The following is a 23,796-nucleotide window of genomic DNA, read 5'->3' on the forward strand; positions in this document are numbered from 1 at the left end:
TGGTCAAACAGATGTCAGTTATATATGTATAACTGTCCTTTAAGAAAGAGGAAAACCACAATATATTGATCATCAACTATATACCAAGCACGTTACATATATTATGTCTAATCTTCGCACCCACATTGCAAGGTAAAGGTTAATATCTCTGTTTTACAGGTAAAGAAATTGAAGATCAGAAAAAGTTAAAAGGTTTGTTCAAGTCCACATAGACAGTTAGCAGCAGAGATGGTACAAACATCGTCCAATCAAAACCAGAACAAACAGAAAAAAGAGTTTGCAGTCTTCAGACTTATCCCAACTCCTGTTTCTTATCTGTTTATAACACTCTCTTGGCCTAGACTTAACCCTTTATATAAATTTTTTCTTCCAAATTTTCATATTTTTGAAAACTGAAACCTGGAAATGTCTCTTAGTGTCTGATGGATAATCAGCATCAATTTTGGAGGTACCTCTCATAATTTTTCTGACTTTCTTCCCCTCTCTCTAAGCTTGGTCTTTTCTGCCTATCATCTTCCACTGGTGCTGCCCAGATGTGACCCAGTTAGGGCACAAGTCTATGAGCAGTCACTGTGTGTCACTATGATTCAAAAATACAAAGCCTCCTAATTCACGAAGGTTGGTAAGTGTTCCAAATCCTGGGAAAAGAACAAAATCTTGTTGGCTGTGAATTTGTAAGCACTTGTCAACGTCAAAAAAATCCAACTCTAAGGTTCTGAGCATACACATATAATCCAGTACCTTTGTGGTTTGATACACATTTTGCAATCCTTTTTTGTTTTGAAAGTCATACTTTATTCAATTATAAGATGGGAACACGCTGTTCAAGATCTTGAATTTAGAGTATAAGTGGAAAAACTTCTCCTCAAACCTCACTTACGTTCACGTCTTTCTTCATATTTTCATGGTAACTTGACTGGACCAAAAAGTACAGAGGATGTTGCTAATTTGCCAACTTTAAAATTTTGTGCCTAATAATGAGCCAAATAGTATCAAAAAATATTCCTTGCTAGCTACAAGACTAGTAGCCAAAATAATCTAAGTGCTATAGTAGTAAAAGCACAGGTTTTTGAATTAAACAGCCCCCAATTTAAATCCTAGTTTCTATACTCAGTAGCTCTGACACCAAACAAATTGCTTGTCTTCTTTATGCCCCTTTTTCTTCACTCTTAAAATGACAATCAAAATGTCTATCTTATGGGCTTGATATATGTAACAGAAATTATGTAAGAACTTCTAGTAAAATAATAAGCATTATTATTCATAGCAAGAAATTAGATATCTAGAATAAGGGCCAAAAAATGAGGTGTATCTAACTTTGGAAGGTAGTGTAGTTGGGAATGAAGGCAACATGGGGAAAATGAAAGAGTGGCCAAGTGAGTTCTCTACCCTCTCCACAAGTCAGGGTGGTTCTTAGGGGATGAATGTACTTAGTGAGGAGGAGAGCAGCAAAACTGGGAAATTCTGGGTCCAGAAGAAGTTGAGATGTGAAGAAATAAGTTTATTTAGTTATTTAATTCAGCCTACTAAGTGTCAGAGGCCTCACCTATGTTAATTCTCAGAACAAATCATCTAAATGGCAGATATTATTTTCCCTGAGATTCAAAGAGATCAATAATTTGCCTAAGATCACACAGTGAGTCACAGAGCCGATTTTCTAACTTATCACAATTGTGGACTTGGTATAACAAGTCACTCCCAGAACTCTACCTGTCAAGATATTTGCAACAGGTTGAGACAAGCCACACTTTCACTTCCTGCAATAGAGCAGACGATATATTCTGAAGGACTATTTCACCATAAAACAACTACAATCTTTTTTTTAATTAGGTAAGCACTCAAATTACTTTTATCTAATAAGAGTAAGCAGGAATTTTACGTTTGCTGTTTCATTTTATATATTATTTTTCCTGGGCCTTCATTTATAGGTTATAAAACTTCAAGGAACCATTCTCAACTAACATTCTCTGATATAAATGATTCCAATTACAAATAATACTAACCTAAGCATTGTCATTACTTTTAAAATCCAAGTTTCTCAAAGTTTTATTTTTTATTTAATACAAAATGACCTTGTTCACCCCACTAGCTGCCTAACAAACTGTTTAAAAAACTAAGTATTTTTTGTTAAAGAGCAGATTACAGTACAAGAAGTGTTTTCCATACTCTTATTGAAAAAAAAAAAACAAGATTCTGATACACATAATGAATCTAAATCAAAATTCACAAGTGGTCGCTGAAATCCTGTCAACTTTCATCCCAATACAATAGAAATCCACAGTTATAATGCATAAACAATTCAAAATTATAGTTTATAAGGAAATGTCAACAAGTCATAACTAGTACACGTTACTACTGATGAGTTGCACTATACTTCAATCAAGCATAGCAGATGTACATATCTGATAGACAAACTGCTTAGAAAATTAAAGCTATTGGAGCTATAAAAAAGGCATATACAAATATGAACATAGCAATGCCAAAGCATTTGAGTTGTTTAAAGCAAATGAGTAAGATGTGATGTAAACACATCTGATAATTCTCTCTGTAAGCCACTGTCCACTGATTTATAAAGCTATGGTTTTATAACTCTTCTACACTGCTGCATACAGTAATTTTATTGTATGTTCTTGACTACAATGCAGTCTTCAAATCATCTTGCAGAGCTTGTATGTATCATCTGAATTTCCCCAGAAAATCAGCTTGTCATTTTCTCAGCAGCCTGTGACAGAAAAGAACTGCTTAAACATGACACTGTAGAATAATAGGCTAAGTACATTCAAATTAATTTCAAATGATGTCAGCTGGGATGATGGAGTAAGGACCTTCAAAATATCATTTTCCATAAAAACAAGAACATTGGCAAAAAAAAAGTCAACATCAACTTTTTTAGAATCTTGAAAATGAATCAACTGCGTACAACAATCTTGGTGGCATATACTCAAAAAAAAGTGACTGAATGTTCACAGAGCTGCTCCATGGTGGTCTCATAAACCAACAACCCACAATTGCAGTGAAAACAAGCAACCAGCCGGGAGCAGTGGCTCACGCCTGTAATCCCAGCACTTTGGGAGGCCAAGGCAGGAGGATTACTTGGAGTCAGGAGTTTGAGACAAACATGGTGAAATCCTGTCTCTACTAAAAATACAAAAATTAGCCAGATGTGGTGGTGTGTATCTGTAATCCCATCTAGTTGGAAAGCTAAGGCAGGAGAATCACTTGAACCCAGAAGGTGGAGGTTGCAGAGGGCCAAGATGGTGCCACTGCACTCCAGCCTGGACAACACGCAAAACTCTGTCTCAAAAACAAACAAACAAACTAAAAACAAAGAAACAACAAAAATAACCAAAAATGGTGGCTTTGTAAGCCAACAGCCCACAATTACAGTGAAAACAAGCAACCAGCAGCTGCTGGAGTCCAAATAATGTAAGATCTCTTTCAAAGTCCTATCTGAAGAATTGCTATTATTTGACATGTCTGTCAGTTTCCTGGAAAACCCCACTCACAAGGCTTGTTTTTATTCAGCCTGACTCAGAACACACCCAGTGCAATCAACATTTTCCCAGGTCATTTGTCAAAAACAATTGGCAGCAATTGTTTAACATCATAGCTGCCTGAGCAGTAAAGATTCCAAAATGTAGTCATTCCACATTTAGGAATATACCATAGAGAAACTCTTGCATTTGTGTTTCATAAGTTGGACAGAGACCTACTGCCTCATCTGTAATAGCAAAAGACCAGAAATAACCCAAATGCTCATTGGACAGTAGAGTGGATAAATTGTAGTATATTCATATAATGTTTTATATCTTTCTTAATAATTCAAACATATAACATGTTACAACTATACTTAGTTGTAACATAATTTGATAATACTTAGTATTATCAAATATTACAAAATAAAGTATATACAAATTTTTTAAAGGGAGGAACTATTATGTACTTAAGCACCAGAATCTGAGATATAAAATGTACATCTGCGGAGATGAAGACCAGTGAAGGCTGGATTTGCTTGTGACCAGAAAGGTAGTTAGGATTTATATACAAGACCAAGAGTGCAGCAGTTAAGGAGAAAAGACATGAGGAGCAAATTTGCAGAGGGGGCCATTAGTATGACAGGAGAGATTCAATATGAATGCATCAAATCATTACACAACTCTAACAGTATCATTTATTGACCACTGTTCATGTGTCAGTGTTATAGATACATACATATATTATATGAAATCTCTAGCGTTTAATAGCCACGCTTCACAGATGAGTAAACCAAGATTCAGCTGATTAAGTAACCTTCACAAAGTTATGTGGCCAGATCAGTAGCAGCACTGGTATCCAAATTCATCTTGGATACTTTTGTCTTTTTAATTAATTGATACTTTTATAAGCATGAAATTCTCCTCTGTAAGTAGTGAATCTCAACTGTAGCATGATTCAAAGTCATTCAGAGGGCTTACTTGATGAAACAGACTTCTGGACTTCAATTTTAAATTGATTCAGTGAGTATGAAATGAGACCTGAAATTTGCATTTCTAATAAGTTCCTGATTTATTGATGTTCCTCGATCAGGAACCACATTTGGAAAATCAGTTCCATATCTAATTTAGCTGCTATTAATGTACCCACTCCATCTTTCTTATGATTAGTGTTTGCATGATATATCATTTTCATCCTTTTACTTTTAATATAAATGTCATCACATTTAAAGTATTTTTCTTAGGAAATAGTTTCAGTCTGACAGTCTCTTTCTTTTCATTAGAGTCTTTGGACAATTTATAATTAATGTAATTATTGATATGATTGGACTTAGATCTACTCACTTGCTATTTGTTCCTATTTGTCCCATCTGTTATTTCTTCCTTTTTCCTCTTTTCATATCTTCTTTTGATTAATAGAATGATTTTTAGTATTCCATTACATCAATATTATTAGCTTATTAGTTATACCTCTTTGTCTATTTTTAATGAGTTTTTTTAGGATTAAAATTTTTATCTCTATCTTTTCAGAGGTTACCTTCAAATAGAATTATACCACTTCACCTGTAAGAATCTCACACCTATATTTTTCTTCACATCTTTTGTGCTATTGTTGTCATACATTTATTTTACTTGTATATATTCTGTCAACTCCATAATACATTTTTATTTCTTTGCTTCAAATAGTTATTTTCAGTAATTAAAAATAGAAAACTGCCTTTTATATTTACCTATATATTTACTCATTATGATGCTCTTTATTTCTTTGTATTGATATATTACTGTTCATTATCATTTTCCTTCTATTTGAAGAACTTCCCCTAACATTTTCTGTAGTGCTTTGTCTTCTGAAAATCAATTCTCTCAATTATTGCTTGTCTGAAAATGTCTGCACCATTTTTTATTTTTGAAAGTTATTTTTACTATAGAATTCTTAATTGATAATATCTTTTTTCTTTCAACATATTAAATGTATCACTCTATTGTCTTCTCTCTATATATAAATATATATATTTATAGAGACAGATTTATTTATATAAATATAAATGTTTATATAAATTTTATATTAATATATTTATATAAGATTATATTATATAAATATAAATAAATCTCTATAAATATATATTTCTATATATAGAAAAAGTCAATAAATGTTTGTATATATATAGAAAAAATATATAGAGAGAAATATATATGTGTGTGTTTTTTTTGAGACAGAGTCTACTCTGTCACCCAGGATGGAGTGCAGTGCTGTGATCACGACTCATCTTGACCTCCCAGGCTCAAGCAATCCTCCCCCTTCAGCCTCCCAAGTGGCTGAGACCGCAGGTGTGTCCCACTGCTATTGGCTAATTTTTTGTAGAGGCAGGGTCTCACTATGTTGCTCAGGCTGGCATCAAACTCCTAGGCACAAGCCATCCACCAACCTCAGCCTCCCAAAGTGTTGTGATCAGTCAAGTAATTTACTGATCAGCATGATCTTTTCAGAGTTTGATTTTAAGTTTTTTTAGGGTGGGTCTAGTGTACCCCTAACTCTACAACTAACTGAGCCCTACTATTAAAGTGGCTTCACTGATTTCCCCAGGTGTTAAAAGTATCTTGCCATTCTTGCTGGCTGGAATTCAAACCTCTCCTAGCCCTATGTAATCCCTGGGAATTGTTCAGTCTACAGTTCCTCGGTGGTGCATATGCAGGTTAGGATTCATCAGCAGACTCAAGGGTACTTCTCTCTCGATTTCTGGAGTGCATTATCTATGTAGCTTCCTTCTCTTCCTTACTTTTCCCTGCAAATGGTAGCCCCCTCCACCTCTCTGAACTTTAATCTCCATCTTCTCATTCAGTGAGACTACTGCATTCTATGTGGTTTCTTTCCCCTCTGCTATGTCCTGGAAATTACCTACAGATAGAAAGCAGGGAAGACGTAGGGGCTTGCACCATCAATTTTCTTCCTTCCTGGACTATTTCCTACACTACCTAGTGCTCAATGAATGAAACCAGCTTTTTCATAAATTTTGTTCAGTTTTATAGTTAATCACAGCACGAAGCAAAATCCAGTATTAATTACTGCAATATAGCCAGAAACAAAAGTGATCCTGGGATGTTATGTTTATATACTAACACAAAAAAAGACAAAGATCTTAGATTTTAATCCTCATGGACTGAGAGCTGTCTTGCATAAATCAGCAAATCCTTTTTCTATGGTATATTATGACCTCCTTAAAATATTTTGGTGTTCCTATGCCATAATACTATAATCTAGAAAATCACCCCAGAGATGATACATATTGGAAAGACTATTACTTATTGTCCTCCTAAGATATCCCATTAACTTGCAAGTTGTGACCTTCTACCTACACACTAAAGACTCCAACATTTTAATTTGTGGTTCAGATACCTTTATTGGACCTTGACCCCATCCCATTACCTACTAGACATCTCCTCCTCACTTCCCAGGTTCAACAAACCTAGTTATTTCCTTTCCGTCAATCACACCACCATCTCTTCCACAACTGGCTTTTCTTTCTCTATTCAAACTCACTTCTTAAACCAGATGCTAAAAATAATCACCAGATGTTATTCCTTTTCAGCCATACTCCACATGAAAAAGCAGTCACCAAACTTTATTATTTCTCCCTTCTAGCTGTTGCTGACATGTCTTCCTCATGTCTATAATTTAGATTTCTAGTATTTCTTGCATGGACTAGTACAGTACTATGGTAGTTGTTCTTCTCTGAACATTGCCTTAATTCTTTCTGATCTATCTTCTACATTTCCATTCAAAAGATATTCTAAGATGCAGTTTAGTCATTTATCCTTATTAAAATGTCTTCAGTAAAGCCATATCATTTAACTGCATAAACATAAATTTTGTGACAATAAATTTTGTTCATGACCTGGTATCTCATCTCCTTCTCATATTTTACCTTTTTACTTTATGCTCCAATTTTACAAAAATATTCTTCTAGTGAGTCTTTGAGGAGGCCCCGTTTCCATCTGGAATCCCTTTAGCCTATGTCTCCACCTATCACATCTCTCTCGTACTTTAAAAACACTTCTCAAATGTTGTTTCCCAAAGGAAGTGTTCTGTGGCTCCCAAATCTTTTTGCAGAGATACAATTATCTCTATATTTTGTAAATGCTTCTATTGGTCTACTTATTTCGCTGCATTATAATTTGTTTATATGTATTTTTTGTCTTTACCATATTTTGTGCCTTTGAAGACATAGATTCCTAGTCATCTTCGAATTTTCCATGCCTATCACAACTAAAATCTAGTAGCAACATCAAAAATGTGAATCTAGGAAACTTTATGTAGCCCAAACATGGTGCATCCTTTCCTTTCTTCTGCAAAGGCACAGGTTCCTCACCATCCTGTTACAGGATAAGGGGAGAGGCAGAATCAGAAAGATGAAACTACAGTTCTGGCAGGCTTGAGAAATTGCCTACTAATTTTTTTTCTATTTGTAGTCCACAAGGTAGACAGTCCTGTTCTCTTCCTTATTGACTAATTTGTGCTAAAATATAAAGGCTTAAAAATATGATTTTATGCAAATATGAAATGAACTTGTTAAAGATATTCTTTAACTCACTAGCTAACATATTGGAAAGACTATTACAATAAGTAATAGTCTAAAAAAGACTTATTTTAATAGTCTTTCCAATATGAGTTAAAGAATCAGTTCAAAGAAGGGCCTGAAGAACAGATATATATATATAGTAAGGAATGCTGAAATAAATTTTCTAATGACATAAATAGGCAATATCTTTATTAGGCAGTAAAATGTAATGTTTGAGAGTATCTCTTCTATCTGGCACAAATCAATTTTATCCCTAAGAAGTAAGACTTATTTGCACTGATATAGGAAGAACCTTTTGTGTAGCTATCAGTTCTCTACTATTTCTACCCTTACAGATTTATAAAATAGTCTACCCAATAAAAAGTCAAAGATGCATACCCTCATAAAACCAGTTACTCCAGAAAATTAGCTAGACAGTGTGCAGCCCTCAATTGTAAAGACATTGTAATTTCCAAGTCTTGGAATTTTCTTCCCTGACATCAATGAAATAATATTCCTTCATTTCCTAGAGAAAAAATGATATTTCCCAGATGGGATATACATACAACTCTTAAGACATTTTGAATACTTTTAATTGAAAAGTAAAAATGCAAAGCATTATAGAGTGAAACGTCAGATGTTTTAGCTTTAACTTTTTCCACTTTATAAATCTAAAAGGCTCAATCTTAACAACATAGATTCTGGGGTCAGGCTGCGTGACTATGAATCACAGCTCCAAGGCTGCCTGACATAGAGCAAGCTAAAAACTCTTGATGCTTTATTTCTCTCATCTGAAAAATGAGAATGTTAGTATTTATCTCATGTGTAATAAGGATTAACTGAGCTATTTTCATTTTATTTTTTGTGTATATACCGCACTTGGAACAGCGCCTGGCACATGGTTAACATTATAAGGATTTGTTGAACAAAATTCGAAAATATAACATAGATAGAAGAAAAGGAAGAAAGGTTTGCATTTAAGTCTTTGAAGGCATCTTCATGAACATTCATGATAGTGACTCTGGACTTCTATTCCTATTCAGCCATTATTTAAGAGAAACGGCTCCTTCCTGAATTACCTAAGGCCAAAGACAATTCACCCAGATACCATTCCATTTTCTTTTGATACTGATTCTGTAGGAATTTTCTTCTTTTGAGGGAAATCTAGCATTTAGTAACCTGTGGAGCATAACATTTCTTCTAGTGATGACTTGATTCTATTCTTCACAAAGACAACTTTAATGATACTCAAGGAGCACATACTTGAGTTAAGAATGGATCTGAGCACACTGGCTCATGCCTGTAAACCCAGCATTTTGGGAGGCCTAGGCGGGGGGATCACTTGAGGTCAGGAGTTCATGACTAGCCTGGCCAACATGGTGAGACTCCCCCCCCATCTCTACTAAAAATACAAAAATTAGTGGTTGCAGTGAGCTGAGATTGTGCCATTGCACTCCAGCCTGGGAGGCAGAGTGAGTCTCCATTTCAAAAAAAAAAAAAATAGATCTGAGACATGAAGGACAAAGAACTCCATCTCCCTCTAGATACTTTCTGAGCCTCATATTTTTCCTGATTTCAGCTCATCCCACTAGCCAAAAATGATCATCCAACTTGAACAATTTCTGCATAAATTAAGTATATCAATCAACAATGATTTATCAATAAACTTAAAGGTAAAAAGCATTCCACAAACCCCTAAGCTATAAGTGAGAGCTCTACAATGTATACAACCCAGAAGATAGGTGGACTATGTGTCAGTTAGTGGAGAAAATGGATACAGGACAAGCCACACTACCAGAATGATGTGCTCGCCATGCATTGTGTTGTTTTCACAATAAACCTATGAGGTGGGTACTGCCTAATTTTATTTCCTCCAGAATTTAAGGAAGCTTAGATTTAATTGGTTGTGAAGGTCACACAGCAATTACACTGTAAGACTTGACTGTGGATTTTACCAGAATGGAAAATTCCCATTTCATCCCTTCTCTCCAGTCTGTGGCTATACTCTATAGGTACTCCTTGGGGTCATGTGCATCCTAGAGGATGCTTTCTTGCCTTGAGACCAAGGACACAGGTGGTGTTACCCAAGTGATCAAAAGAAATCTAAGCTTTTTTTTTCCACTTGCCATATTCATCCCTCGATATAGTCAGGGAGACTTATTTTTATTTAGGAGTTGATTCAGAGTTATTTTCAAAATACACCTTCTGTTTCTCAAGAAAAAATATTAAAAAATGAATGCTTTTAAATTTTTTTTTATTTGAGCAAAAATATGTATACTTAATTTTACTTATGCCAGAAGTAATTATAACTTCTCAGTCCAAGGATGTTAGGAACCAACTTACAGAGCATGCTCCAGAAAGAATTATCTTGGCCTTTGAAGGTATCTATTTTCAAACTCAATAGTAGAGTCAAGAAAAAATTGACAATTACAGTTTTCAAAATTGAAAAATATTACATATTTTATACAATAATTTATGGTTAATAGATTTTATTTTTATATGTATCTCTATGTAGTGGTACACTGAGGACATAGCAAATATACAATAAATACTTATTAAACTAAAGTGAACTGACAAAAACCATTACACCATTTCTAACAACCAAACCAGCTATTGCTTTTCAGTCTTTTGGTAACACGTTGAGATAGGAAATCATATTCAAATTGGTTAGCTCCTTGGAAGAAATAGTAGTATCCTGAAAATGAAAACAAATTAAAGTTTAATTTCCTCCCTGTAGTTCTTTAACTAAAACCAACAACAACATAGATCTGTTTTCATAGATTGTCTGGATTAGAGGACCTATGGGCTGTGACTCATGCCCTTAACTGCAACACTGTGGGAGGCTCAGATGGGAAGACTGCTTGAGGCCAGGAGTTTGAGATCAGTCTGGCCAAGATCACAAGACCTCATCTCCATTTTTAAATCAAAATATAACAAATTAAAAAAAGATGCTATGTGATTTGAGACTATAAATGTTGGGGACCATTGGGCTGTGTATCATGTTCCCCCAGACATCTACCTACAGCCAGTCATACTCCAGGTAGAGGATTCATGAGACAGGATATTGGACCCAGGTAGGGTGCACAGGGGCCTTGATGGAGGAAACAACACTAGGGATGGGGAGGGAATGCAAATGAAAAATCTTGGTCCCATGAACACTTGCATAGGCTGGTCTTGTTTGAAGACATATGACATAAACTCAAGTTTCTCTCAACCCACCTCAGTCCTCAGTCCATCAGGGCCTGTGAGGTATGAAGGGACTACAGTGCATAGTGTAGGAAAGGGTGAGATGCCAGACTGCCCGAGTTTTGGCTGCCATGTACTTGCATACTATGCAGCTGATGAGGTCAAAGGAAATTCCAGAGACTCAGGAACATGGGAAATAGCAACAATCGCATTCCCACTGCCTGCCAGACAACTCTGGGAATACACCACTTGTGCCACCAGCCCCGGCTCATTATAGCTCTCTTATTCAGAAACACGTACTGTGTGAGTTTTTCCTTGTGGCTCTGTGGGGAATTGCAGAGACCTGTCCCTTTCCAATTTGGAGCCCTGTTCTCTAATCTTAGAGGATTTATAGTTTTGAAATGGGATTTCCAGTATCTTCATGGTTTTCTCAACTACTTACTGTTTTTAGAAAAGACTGCATCAATTTTAGGCCCAGTTACTGGGAAGTTCTTGGTAATCAGTTTGGGATAATCAGTGTCCATCAAATGTCTCCTCTCATCATACCTGAGCAAAGAAGTAACCAGCAGAAACTCAATCAGAAAGTGGCTTTCCTGACATGCACCACAAACCCACTTTCTCTACTGAAGGGCTCTTCCCAAAAGGGCTTAAGTTGTTCTAATGAAGAAAACCAAGGACCTAAACAGTTCATTGATTTCCTCTAAGTCCCTGTAGGACTCAAACCTATGTTTCCTGACTCTGGTTAAGTTTTTTTCCCACTACTTCCACCAGTGCTTGGTCCTGCTTTATAGAGTCTGGCATGGAAGGTGATTTGGCTATAGCATTCGCCCCAGTGACCAGTTCTTCAGCTGCCTATCATTGCCTTCTTTTCAAAGCTTTCCACTGAGACAAAAATACCCTTTTCCCCCAAGAAGATCATAAACAGGTCAAGGGACCAAGAGCCAGGGAACCAAAGGGTTTTAAACACACATGTTCAAGAGAAATTGAAAATAAACCCTTTTATTTCTAGGCTGTATGGTCAGGTCCTAGTTTCTCTCTTAAATTCTCTTTTACCAGCAAGTGAAAAGAGTTTTGTTTCTCTCTAGACTTCAAAGTGGCAACTGAATCTAACTGTTACCTTGTTTTTATTTAGTTTGGGTTTCTAAGCATTTATGGCTTGTTTAGCACTCTCTCACTGGCCTTTAAGGGGAAACTCCTGGGCCAAGTGGAAGCAGAAAACTAAACAGAGCCACTGTTCAGAGTTGAAATTTCAGTGTTCATAATAACAGGCTACAGCAAACCGCACCCATCTGTACACTCTTTAGAAAGTGTTATTTGCTAAAATCAAGTTTTGTTTCTCAAACAGGGCTAAGGGTTGGTGGTCAAGCTCAAGTCATAAGCATGAGGTATTCAATTGGAATTAGATGTTGAGTTTTAAATGTTTAAGAAAAAATAATTATTGTAAATGTAAGCTTCACTTATACATCATGTCTCATGTCAACCAGGTAAGCAATCTAGGAAATGACTGGCTTACTCAGAAGAAGGAATAGAGAATCCTCTCCTCCTTCAAAATTTAGACACTTGGGACAAAAGAGATAGACACTCAAATGAGCTCCTATCCTCCCTTGACCAGGGTCTGACTTTCTTTTAAGGAAGAACTTGCAAGACCTCCTGTCATTTAGAGGATAATTTCCTCATTTTGTCTTTTGAATCTAGTGATTATAGAAAGGAGTCTGAAAATCCATACACCCTCCAAACTGACTGTAGATTAAATACATGGTCTCGTACATCTACGACACTATTTTCCAATGTGCTTCCATTATGATTAATAACATGACATTTTATTAAGTATTTTTTTTAAAAAAAACACATTACTATCTCATATATCAGAATCAAAAACGTAAATAACTCGGTTGACAATAACTGTTTCAGTCCTATATTCTCTTAATCTCTCTCCCTGGAAGGTCAAGGAGCTTTGGGAACTTGCACACAAAAGGTGCTTTCTGGAAAACCTGTCCCATGCCTGTTTCACAATCTGAGGGGTCAAATGACCAACCATTAAAGCTCACCTCCAATATTGGTTATCTATAAAGAAGTAGGTCTTATATAAATGTGGGTTATAAACAGCTGCATCAATTTTTTTCACAAAGTTAGGGAAACCAAAAGAGCGTATGTTCTTAGGATAATTTGGCTGTGGTCTTAAATTGCTAATTAACCAGTATTTGTCATCTGTGAATACAAAGAAAAAGAGTACATTTGAATTATACAGGAAGAGTAATAAGAAAATATTGATTTACTATAAACAACATAATTCCTTTCCCACAGTTATAAAATGTATTGCTTATTTATCTTGAACATAGTCTATTTTCTATGGTTCCTATGGGTTTTTTTTCACAAGTATTACTATTTTATAGTTTACAAACTTTTTCAGAAAGTTGTATGTATTACTTAGGTATTCAGACTATTTTAGCTTATAGTTCAGAGCCACCGTTAATAAAATCTAAAGTGCTTTTTGGTCTATATCTGTTAAAAGGTATTAATATCTTCTTAATTTATTCTCTTCCTTGAAGTAGACTCAATGACAAAACTAAAAATTAAAATTACCTTTAAAAAGAAAAACTTGATTTCTGGCTTCAATTTCATAAGCAGCTTGAATGCTAGATGGCAAAGTTGGCCATAAGGAAGAAATTAAACTAACACTGGTCTTTGGCCTCTGAGGAAACGTCACCAAGAGGAACCTGGCATGAAAGACATTTGACACATGTTTAAAAACAATGTAGACTCAAGAACCATGGCGTGTGAATGGGAAGGGCCTGTGAAAAGACCCAGTGTTTCTTTCCATTGTCTTCACATTCTGTTCCATGGCTGTCTGATATCCATGGATCCACAAGAAAAGAATATTAATCAACTCTTTGATAATAAAAATGATTTTAACAAGTAACCTGATATACGGAAACACCCTGGAGCTTGGAATCCAGGGATCTAAGCTTCTAGCGTGACCCTAGAATCCACTCCCCAGTTTTGTAACCTCAAGGAAGTCACCTAAGCTCAAGTGTCTCAGTCTTATAATCTCAAAAATGGGAAATATTTGTCCTACTTGACAAATGTTAATCTTCCTAACTCTCTCTTTTTACCACCAATACCTGCTTCAGTCTGTGTTCTAAGGAAGAATTCATAAGTTATCCTGGAATTCTCTCCTCCATAACTAAGAAATCAAGCCTCTTGCATAGGTACTTTTTTATAGTCTTAGTTTCAGCCCTCACCATTTTTATCTATGATTACTATAGTCTGGCTTCTGTTTCCTGTCTTCTAATTTCCCATCCCAGACTCCTACTGCAAATCCTTTTTTACACACCGGTTTTCTAGCTAAAACACAAATGTAATCACATCTGTCTTCCTACTTCAAAACCTTTAAGATCTCCTCATTGCCTATAGAATCAAGTCCAAGTTCTTGCTTACAAGTTTCATCTACTTCATTTTCAATTATTTTCCACTGTTCTCTGATTAAAAAAATATATAAACGCAGAAACTTTAATATCGGTTAGATATGAAAAGGATCCTACCTGTCTTTGAAGAAAAAGATCTTATCTCCCACTGTAGTGACAGCATCAAAACTCAAATTGGGGTCGCAGGGTGCTGGTTTAGAATTGTCAGGCTTTGGCATGGGTTGGTACTCTTTTGGACCTCCTGAAAATACATTTCAAGAAGCATTAGAAAACAAAATCTGCATTTTAGTTCAGAGGAGGAAAACTGTTATTTTTAAATACTAAATTTTCTTAATGAACATTGTATCAAAATCAATTTAAGCATTCTATAACATTTACAGGAAGCATGAAGTAAGGTGTTTTTATCCATACGGTTACAATATCATGGAGGAAGAAAATCTGATTATCTTTCCTTTCCTTTTCCAGTTAAAATAAATTATTTAATATGCAGGCCCTCTTCAGTAAGGCAATGGTATCTTGCATAGAAAAAACACCAGATTTGAGGCCTCTGGTTCTGCCTCTGGCTCTGACATTAACATCCTCATCTGTAAAATGAAGATAATACCCGTGTCGCCTACCTCACAGGGTTTTTATGGAGTTCAAAAGACATATATTAAAGTTTTATCCAAATATAGATATTGTTAGACTATTCATGAGTGAGTATCTTTATATGGCAAAATGATAAATAAATTCAACTCACCATAAAGTGACTGAATGCCATGTATGTCATCAGCAGAGAGGCGAAATGTGCTGACATCAACATATTTGTAGGTGGGGAACATGATGGCATTTGGATCATTGGAATGGCCAAGACCTAAGGAATGGCCAATCTCATGAACAGCAACGAGGAACAAATTTGTGCCTAAGAAGAAACCAGTCAAAAGACAGAAAGCTGTGAAATGCATTATCATCTTGGACAATATCACAATATCTGACACAGTGAAAAAGAAACATTTAAGAATATTTTACTTATTTCTATACCCTTTTGAATAGGGTTTCTCAGCCTCAGCATTACTGACATTATATGCCAGTAGTCTGGGATGTCTTGTGTGTTATAGATGTTTAGAAATCTCAGGTTTTACCCCTAAATGCAAGTAGCAAATCCCTTTTTAGTTTTGACAACAAAAAATGTCTCCAGACATTGTCAAATGTCCCCCGGGGACAAAATTGCCTCTGGTTAAGGACTGCTTTACCAGTAGACAAAATATATTCTGTTGTAAAAATTTCTAGAATAACTCACAGCTACCTTCAAAAGTTTTCATTGTTTCTAAATAATTCTCAACTCTCATGACTCAATTCTGGTTTTACTCTTCATGAAGCTTTACTAGGTATAGAAAAAAATGTTTTTCTTTACTAGAAAAACTAGCTTTACTAGGTACAGCAATTGTCTTTTCCTAAACCCAAATATAAGGCTATCATTAATCTTCAGGTGCTGTTAGTCACCGAGAAATGTAACACATTGTGTGTAATTCTCACACAACTGAAAGAAAGCCACTGTGCTCCCATTACAGATGAGGAAACAGTATCAATAAGATTAATCAAATTAAGTGCTTGAGCCAAGTTTTAAATCCAAATTTCTTGGCTCTAATGTTCATGCTTTTACTACACATGATTCTAAGTAAAATTAAAGAGTCTATATGACTCAAGGAAAGAATGTAAAAAAACAAAAAAAAGAAAAAATAATTCTTAAAAAAGTCTGTACTTAAAATTTAGACATATTTGGACTACCAAGTTACAGTGTTTTCCGTCTTTTCTTTTGAGCCCCATTCAGACTTCATCATTTTCATCTATGATTAAAATAGTTTGTCTTTAATATCTGTCTTTTCTTTTGAGTCCCATAAGAACTCCTTGTTCATTTTTGTGGTATGCCCTAGAGAATGCACCTTTGTAGGTAAGAGAAGAGAGAGAGGTATGTCCCTTTTCACAAATATCTCAATTTGCAGAATATTTGAAACTCCCTGACTAACATTTTTGTTTTCTAGTCCAATGCCTTCATTTTTGTCTTCTTCTATGACAAAATTGTAGTTCAGAAGAACTGACTTCCCCAGAGTCACACATCAGTTAGCTGCAGAACCTGACCTTGAAATACTCTCCCGTACCCAAGCGCAAAGAGGCTACACCTCCCTCTCGGAGAGTGTTTAGACACAAATCCTTCAAGAATTTTCTGTATCATGGGTCCAGCAAAGTTTTTACAATTTAGCCAAACCTGAATTTATCCTTTTTTCAACTCCTATAATATGTCTATGAGCCACCACCATTGATCCTCATCTCAAAATAAGGGATTTATGTTTGTATCCTGTTTCTCACTAGATTGTGTGCTCAAGGGTAGGATTTTGTCCTTTTCATCTCTGTAATCAAATAGCCTCATTACCCAATACCGTAATTAAATAGGCCAGCAAGAATTAACCTATTTGTTTGTTTAATTTACTGAGTAAAAGAAAACAGGCTGAGGCTCTTAGTGGCTTATGCCTGTAATCCCAGCACTTTGGGAGGCCAAGGCAGGCAGGTCACCTGAAGTCAGGAGTTTGAGAGCAGCCTGGTCAACATGGTGAAACCCCGTCTCCACTAAAAAAAAAAAAAAAAAAAAAAAAAAAAAAAAAAAAAAAAAAAAAAAAAAAAAAAAAAAAATTTGCCATGTGTGGTGGACAGCACCTGTAATCTCAGCTAGTGGGGAGGCTGAAGTAGAAGTGCCTGAACCCTGGAGGCGAAAGTTGCAGTGAGCCGAGATAGCACCACCACACTCCAGCCTGGGTGACAGAGCAAGACTCCATCTCAAAAACAAACAACAAGCAAACAAACAAACAACAAAACAGGCTGAAAATAAGCATTTTAAGTTATAATTGTCATAAATAACTTGATTTTTTGAAAGCATTGAATTAATCCAATTAAAAATAAGGCAACATGGACAGATGGAAAATACTGGGCTAAGAGGTAGGAATGCATGTTCTGGTCCAGCTTTTCCACAAACTGGCCACTAACCTTCTCTTGGCCTTAATTTCCTTTACCTATGGAAAGCTGCATTAAATTACTCTTCTAAGGTTCATTAGAATTCCAAAACATTTTTTGAGGCTAACTAGCACAAGTATCCTAAGATGAAAGGGTTACAATCCCCCAAATAAACTTGGATAACATTTAGGCACATATAACATGTCTGGCTGAGGATTTGCAATTCAGCAAGTACCTAATCATACATGATCTGTCTTTTGACAATATAAAAGTCCTCTTCTCATCAAAAACTTTAAGCCTTAGGCTATGTGTTGGACTAAAACAGTCTTTCTGGTGGACATAATATCTAAAAAAATACTGACATTCAACATGTGCAATATCACCCAGAGAGGAGGATGGCGAATAGAGAATATCCTTGATGACTTTCTCCCCATTTACTTTCCACATGAGGGAGTTATAGAATCTAGAATTTCCAATGGAAGAATTAAAAAGGCTTCTGACATGATGGCTAGGATTTTCCCACGCTAGTGATTCCCCTAAATAACAGGAGAGTTTAGTTAACCCCATGTCAACTATCTGAAGGGGTTGATAAGCTACAGTCCTTCTATAAATGCTTCCAAGGTGTTAAATATTCAATTAGGCATTCTGAAGTTTTTATCCCAAGATCACATGAGAATACATGACTGTATAATCTTGTGTTTCTCTGTAGGAATATCTAGATTCTCTATAACGCTTTCTTTCTTGTTCACTGTGAATCTAAGAAATTGTCAGCATATTATGCATCACACAGATGACCATCTTATCCTCTAATTATTGGCAAACACAGAATTAGTATGTATTTGCTTTTGAGTTTATGGATTTCACTGTCAAAAACTAATCACCTAGGCTGGTCACAGTGGCTCACACCTGTAATCCTAACACTTTGGGAGGCTGGGACAGGAGAATCTCTTGAGGCAACATAGCAAGATCCTGTCCCTACAAAAATAAAAAAATTAGCTAGGCGGATAGGGCACACCTGTGGTCCTAGCTGCTAGGGAGGCTGGAGTGGGAGGATTACTTGAACCCAGAAGTTCAAAACTATAGTGAGTTAGCATCATGACACCTCACGCCAGCCTAAGTGACAGAGCAAGACCTTGTCACAAAAACAAACAAACAAAAAACCCTAATCAACTAAATAACAGCTTTTACCTTTTCATATTATGCTTAAGGTTCCTTTGAGTTTATGCTGATGAACCACCTCATAGTTCATGGAATCTTCATAGATTGTTAGAGCCAATCTTCAAGATGATCTAGTTTAATATCCTCAATTTACAGAGGGTGAAATTGAGACTCATACAAAGTGTTAAATTTGATTTGGAGGCAAAATTATAATCAGAACAAGATTTTTCATCATGTAATCATTTGTCACAATGTAGTCTTTTGAAACCAGAATTTTGAATTTGTTAGGGTTTTTGTTGTTTTCCTTTCCTGTTTGCTTAGTTTTTTTGCCCACCTTTGGAATTTATAGTCCAGAATTCGTCCTCATCAAAATGTGTGTCCCCTCCAATGCCATATCCAGGTCCAAAAGCATGGGCTATGACTCCACCTCTGCCATCAAAAGCATTGTAGTCTCCATGAGCTTTTGGAAAAGGAAAGAAAATTAGTCCTTTTGTACATCCTATAGATCATGCCAAATGACAAAGATGAAGTACAAGTTCTCTACCTCCACGTGCAAAAAACATCACAATGTCAGCCACGCCTGCGTTAATCTTGCTGAATTTCAAGGGAGTAACATTACTCCATACTTGGAAAGCTTTCTGGATTGCGTAGTCAACATCCTCATGGTTCATGTCAGGTGTATAATTATGGATGCTTTATCAGCAAAAAGAGAGAAAAAATGTATGGAAAGCATAACTTTGTCTTATAATACTTCATTTTTGCCAGCACAATTGGAAGATGGATCATTTCATAAATCAATAGTTCAGATTTTAAAACTTGCTTCATTAAGTGCAGAAACATTTTTCCTTGGACAACTTCCTTCTTAACCAAAATCCAACTTATATTCTTCTTATTTAAAACTCACAGGTCATCAGCTTAAAGGATTTGCTTTCATAGAAGCTTATGCTTTTTGCTGCTGCTCCCAGATTCCGCATTTATCCATCTTGACTACTCTATAAACTTCCCCCTGTCTCTTATTTATAGTAAATTTAGTTTCATTCTCCATTTGCAGCTTTTTAAATCTGCTTTGGACTGGCAAGCCAAACGACTCACCCCTGAGTGAACAATTCTTCCTTCTAAAGAAAATAATTTTTTTTTTTTTTGAGGTGGAATCTCTCTCTGTCACCCAGGCTGGAGTGCAGTGGCATGATCTCAGCTCACTGCAAACTCCACCTCCTGAGTTCAAGTGATTCTCTCGCCTCAGCCTCCCGAGTAGCTGGCACTACAGGTGCATGCCACCACGCCTGGCTAATTTTTGTATTTTTAGTAGAGATACGATTTCATCTTGCTGACCAGGATGGTCTCTATCTCTTGATTTTGGGATCCGCCCACCTCAGCCTCCCAAAGTCCTGGGATTACAGGGGTGAGCCACTGTGCCCGGCCGAGAAAATGAATTTCATCAGAGATAGCGTTAACAATTAAGGGAGGTTACTTTATCTACTTCCAGATTTAGGGCTGTGTCTAACTTGTTCAGGTTAGGAGTCAGACCTATGGGAAAGTAGAAAATATAGGGCAATATACACCAACATTACCTGTAGGTGATATAATGTTTCTTCCATACCGGCCTCCCTGCCATTGTTGTGAAATGATGGACATCGGGGACTCCACATCGAGGTGTGTGCATCATCTCCAGAGTAGATGTGTCTAATCGCCCAGTCACTTTCAGCCCCAAGAACTGCTGCATTTCCTGAATTTTTTCCTTTAGTAAGTTTCCATTGGCTTTCATTTTTGTTGCTGGAAGGTTGTTCTTCTCAAGGCCATAAAAATTTTCTAAGTATCTCTGGAAAAAAATCCATTCAGTAATGCAAAATTGCCCACAAAAAAGTTTCTGTTGGGAACTCCATGTATATGACTAAATTGCACACTGACACTTTGAGACCAGGAATTTTGCACATCTTACAGGTTAGATTATTATTGCTTGGACAATTATAATGAGGAAAAAAAATCGTAATTTTTTGTGCTATCAAACATGTGTCAATCAGGAGCCAGTGGCTCAGGCCTATAATCCCAGCATTTTGGGAGGCTGAGGCAGGAGGATTGCTTGAGCCCAGAAGTTCGAGACTAGCCTGGACATCATGGCAAAACGCATCTGTCTAAAAAATGCAAAAATTATCCCAGAGTGTTGGTGCATGCCTGTAGTCCCAGATACTCAGGAGGCTGAGGTGAGAGGATCACTTGAGCTTGGGAGGTAGAAGCTGCAGTGAGCCGTATTCCTGGAATCCCAGTGGAAATATCTTCTTAAAAATTTATTTATTTTTAAGAGATGGAAGTCTCTCTTGGTCACCCAGGCCGGTCACAGTGGTGCACACCTGTAATCCCAGCACTTTGAGAGGCCAGGGTGGAAGGATTGCTTGAGCCACAGAGTTCAAGACCACCCTGGGCAACATGGTAAAACCCTGTATCTTATTAAAATACAAAAATTAGCTGAGAGTGGTGGCTCGTGCCTGTAGTCCCAGCTAGTTGAGAAGATGAGGCAGGAGAATCACCTGAGCCCAGGAGACAGATGTTGCAGTGAGCCAAGATTGTGCCACTGCACTGTAGTCTGGGTATCAGCCTAAAACCCTGTCTCAAAAAAAATACATTTTATTAATATCATTATTATAAGTTGGGATACAAATCTCTTGCTTAAAAACTCAAAACTAAACAAAATAGACAACTATGATAAATTCAATGTTACAGTAATCTTAGAGAATAGGGAGACCAAACTCTTTTAATTAAGGAAAAGAAACTAAGAATTGAAAAAAAAAATCCATTAAAAATGCTATAAAGATGGGCCCAGCATAGTCGCTCATGCCTGTAATCCTATCACTTTGGGAGGCTGAGGCAGAGGATTGCTTGAGCCCAAAAGTTACAGACCAGCCTGGGCAACTTAGTGGGACCCCAAAAAAGCTATAAAGATATATATCTGAGATGACTGAGGGTAAAGGGAATATGCTTAGATTATTGTGGCAGCCTGAAGTGGTTATATTAATGAAACCATTGTTCAGATCTCAGATTATTAACTGGCATTTAATGACTAGTGTAAAATACCATAACAGAAGTGAACTCCAATTATATTGAATGGAAATTTCTTGGCCAAAGGATTTTAGAAGGAACAAGTTCAGTTGCCAATATCATAACACTCCTTCAAAACCAATACCTCTTTTTTATATTCTTCTTTGGCAAAGAAAATCTTAATACTGAAAGCAGACAGCCTCCTAGACCAATTTTCAACTGGTACTTCAAACAAACAAAAAAAGTGGTTAATGCAATAAATCTTAAAAGACAAACATCAAGCTAGATAAATACTGTAGCGTCCATACTTACTTCACCAAATAGCTCATTATTTTTTTCCAGGCTTGTAGAGCTGTTCAGGGGAAGAGCTCCAGAAGCAGTGGCCTGCAGGAGCAGTAGTAGAAGAAACTTCATTGTAAACTTCTAAGTGGATCAACTCAGTTTACACTGTTCCTTTCTAGCTTAAGTTCCTGAAATGTTCCTCTTTATATACCTCTTAGGCCAGGCTCTGTGAATGTGAATCCTATGAGTGACTCATAGTTGATATCATCTTTTGATTTATCTCAAAAGCATGCAAAGAAAGCATGACCTTATTTGACCAACAATGGGTCAATTTGCATCGAGTCCATCACTCAAGCAATACAGAGTATATGTAATCAAAATGATAAATAAGCCCCTACTTCCACCTATTCTACAAAATATCCCCTTGTAAAAGAAATATCAAGCAACTAAAAGAGAAAGAGGACTTAAAATATATTTTCTTAAAGGCTGGTATTCTTGATTTTCATTATAATACTTTCCTTATATTCATTATAGATAAAATAAATTTTTAAAATAAATTTTGAAAGATTAGCTAAAATCCTTTTGCTGGAGTAGATAGATACTTTCTAAACTGAATTTAGCTCCCCAGAGAAATGTGATACAGAGATTTTATATGTAGCAAAGAAAAGTTTGTAATATCGTGATACTTCATTGTTTGTTCCACGTATTGTCCCAGCTTAGATTCTGATTCTATGACTTAACATCTTCAGACATCTGAGCTGAAGCCCAGTCCCAACTGGGTACCTGGATAGATTCCAGAGGCAAACTTTCCCACCTCCTAGATTGCCTAGGTTGGTAGGATGCGGGTTATCTCTTTTCAACTTTAACAGATCGGAAAAGTTTACCTCTGGAATCTATCTGCCCATCACCTCAGCTTCCTTCCACCTCTACCTAATTGTCTCATTGCACAGAACCTGCCTCTTACTCAATAGAGAATATTTAAGCCCTAAAAGCATTAACGAGTCAGGCAATAAAATTCCAAAGGTAGAACTGCAAGCAGTGGTGCTGCAGCGTGCGGAGAGATTCTTCTGAACATCCCTTCAAATCACACCACAAGTTTCCTGCCTCCTGATTGTATAGGGAAGATCTGGTCGGTGTGGTAGGGGACACATAACAGTGTGTTATGATTTTGTCATTGCTCTGGCCCACCTCTGTGACCAGGGAAACAGTCTGTTGGCTGCTCGAGTGAAGCTTAAAGAAAAGGAGAAAAATATAGAAAAAATAATAATTATCTAATTTAAAAATTATTTTGCCCAATGCTTGCAGAGAGCTATGCAGATTCTTTCTGATCTGTTCTCCTCTCTCTAGCCATTGGTTTGTTTTCTCTGAGTCTATTTAACCTACAAATACAGCTGGTCATTCCCTTATGAGAATGTCACCTTTAATGACACAAAGTTTAACAGACTTGCTTTCTGTGAGCTAAATAATATCTCTAAATCCAAATCACTCGGCTTTATAAATGTTTTCCAGAAAATTATTATCAATCCTGTGGCAAGACGCCACATCAGACCAGGTGAAATTGGTGTCATAGGTCACTGACTGACCTGGTAATGTAGAGTACAGGCTACTTCATGAAGATGTACATTCTCAATGTGGGTGATATCACCCCCAACTGGGTGAAAAATTGGTCATCAAGGGCAAAAAAAGAATCTTTTTTGT

At 36.4% G+C, this 23,796-nt stretch overlaps 1 protein-coding gene across 1 annotated transcript; it reads right to left on the bottom strand.

Moving 5' to 3' along the window:
- Window positions 1-10,275: 10,275 nt before the first annotated feature.
- On the bottom strand, window positions 10,276-22,327 carry MMP12 (matrix metallopeptidase 12). The gene is made up of 10 exons (XM_017544772.2): window positions 22,129-22,327; window positions 20,355-20,602; window positions 19,328-19,476; window positions 19,118-19,243; window positions 15,380-15,541; window positions 14,758-14,881; window positions 13,799-13,932; window positions 13,264-13,423; window positions 11,658-11,761; window positions 10,276-10,724 (listed from the first exon to the last, which is right to left on the bottom strand). The coding sequence occupies exons 1-10, from the start codon at window positions 22,228-22,230 to the stop codon at window positions 10,624-10,626; spliced, it is 1,410 nt and encodes a 469-aa protein (XP_017400261.1). The 5' UTR covers window positions 22,231-22,327; the 3' UTR covers window positions 10,276-10,623.
- Window positions 22,328-23,796: the final 1,469 nt, after the last annotated feature.

Source organism: Cebus imitator, unplaced genomic scaffold (genome assembly GCF_001604975.1).
Source record: "Cebus imitator isolate Cc_AM_T3 unplaced genomic scaffold, Cebus_imitator-1.0 Scaffold171, whole genome shotgun sequence".
In the NCBI taxonomy this organism is placed as follows: domain Eukaryota; kingdom Metazoa; phylum Chordata; class Mammalia; order Primates; family Cebidae; genus Cebus; species Cebus imitator.

What these genes read in the sequence shown, in the direction of transcription:
- MMP12 (XM_017544772.2), bottom strand. Translation starts at nt 22,230, where the DNA reads ATGAAGTTTCTTCTACTACTGCTCCTGCAGGCCACTGCTTCTGGAGCT. An exon ending in CTGGACTATAAATTCCAAAG is followed by an intron (nt 15,542 to 19,117) that starts GTGGGCAAAAAA and finishes GTTTCTTCTTAG; the next exon opens with GCACAAATTTGTTCCTCGTT. An exon ending in TGGCATTCAGTCACTTTATG is followed by an intron (nt 14,882 to 15,379) that starts GTGAGTTGAATT and finishes ATGTATTTTCAG; the next exon opens with GAGGTCCAAAAGAGTACCAA.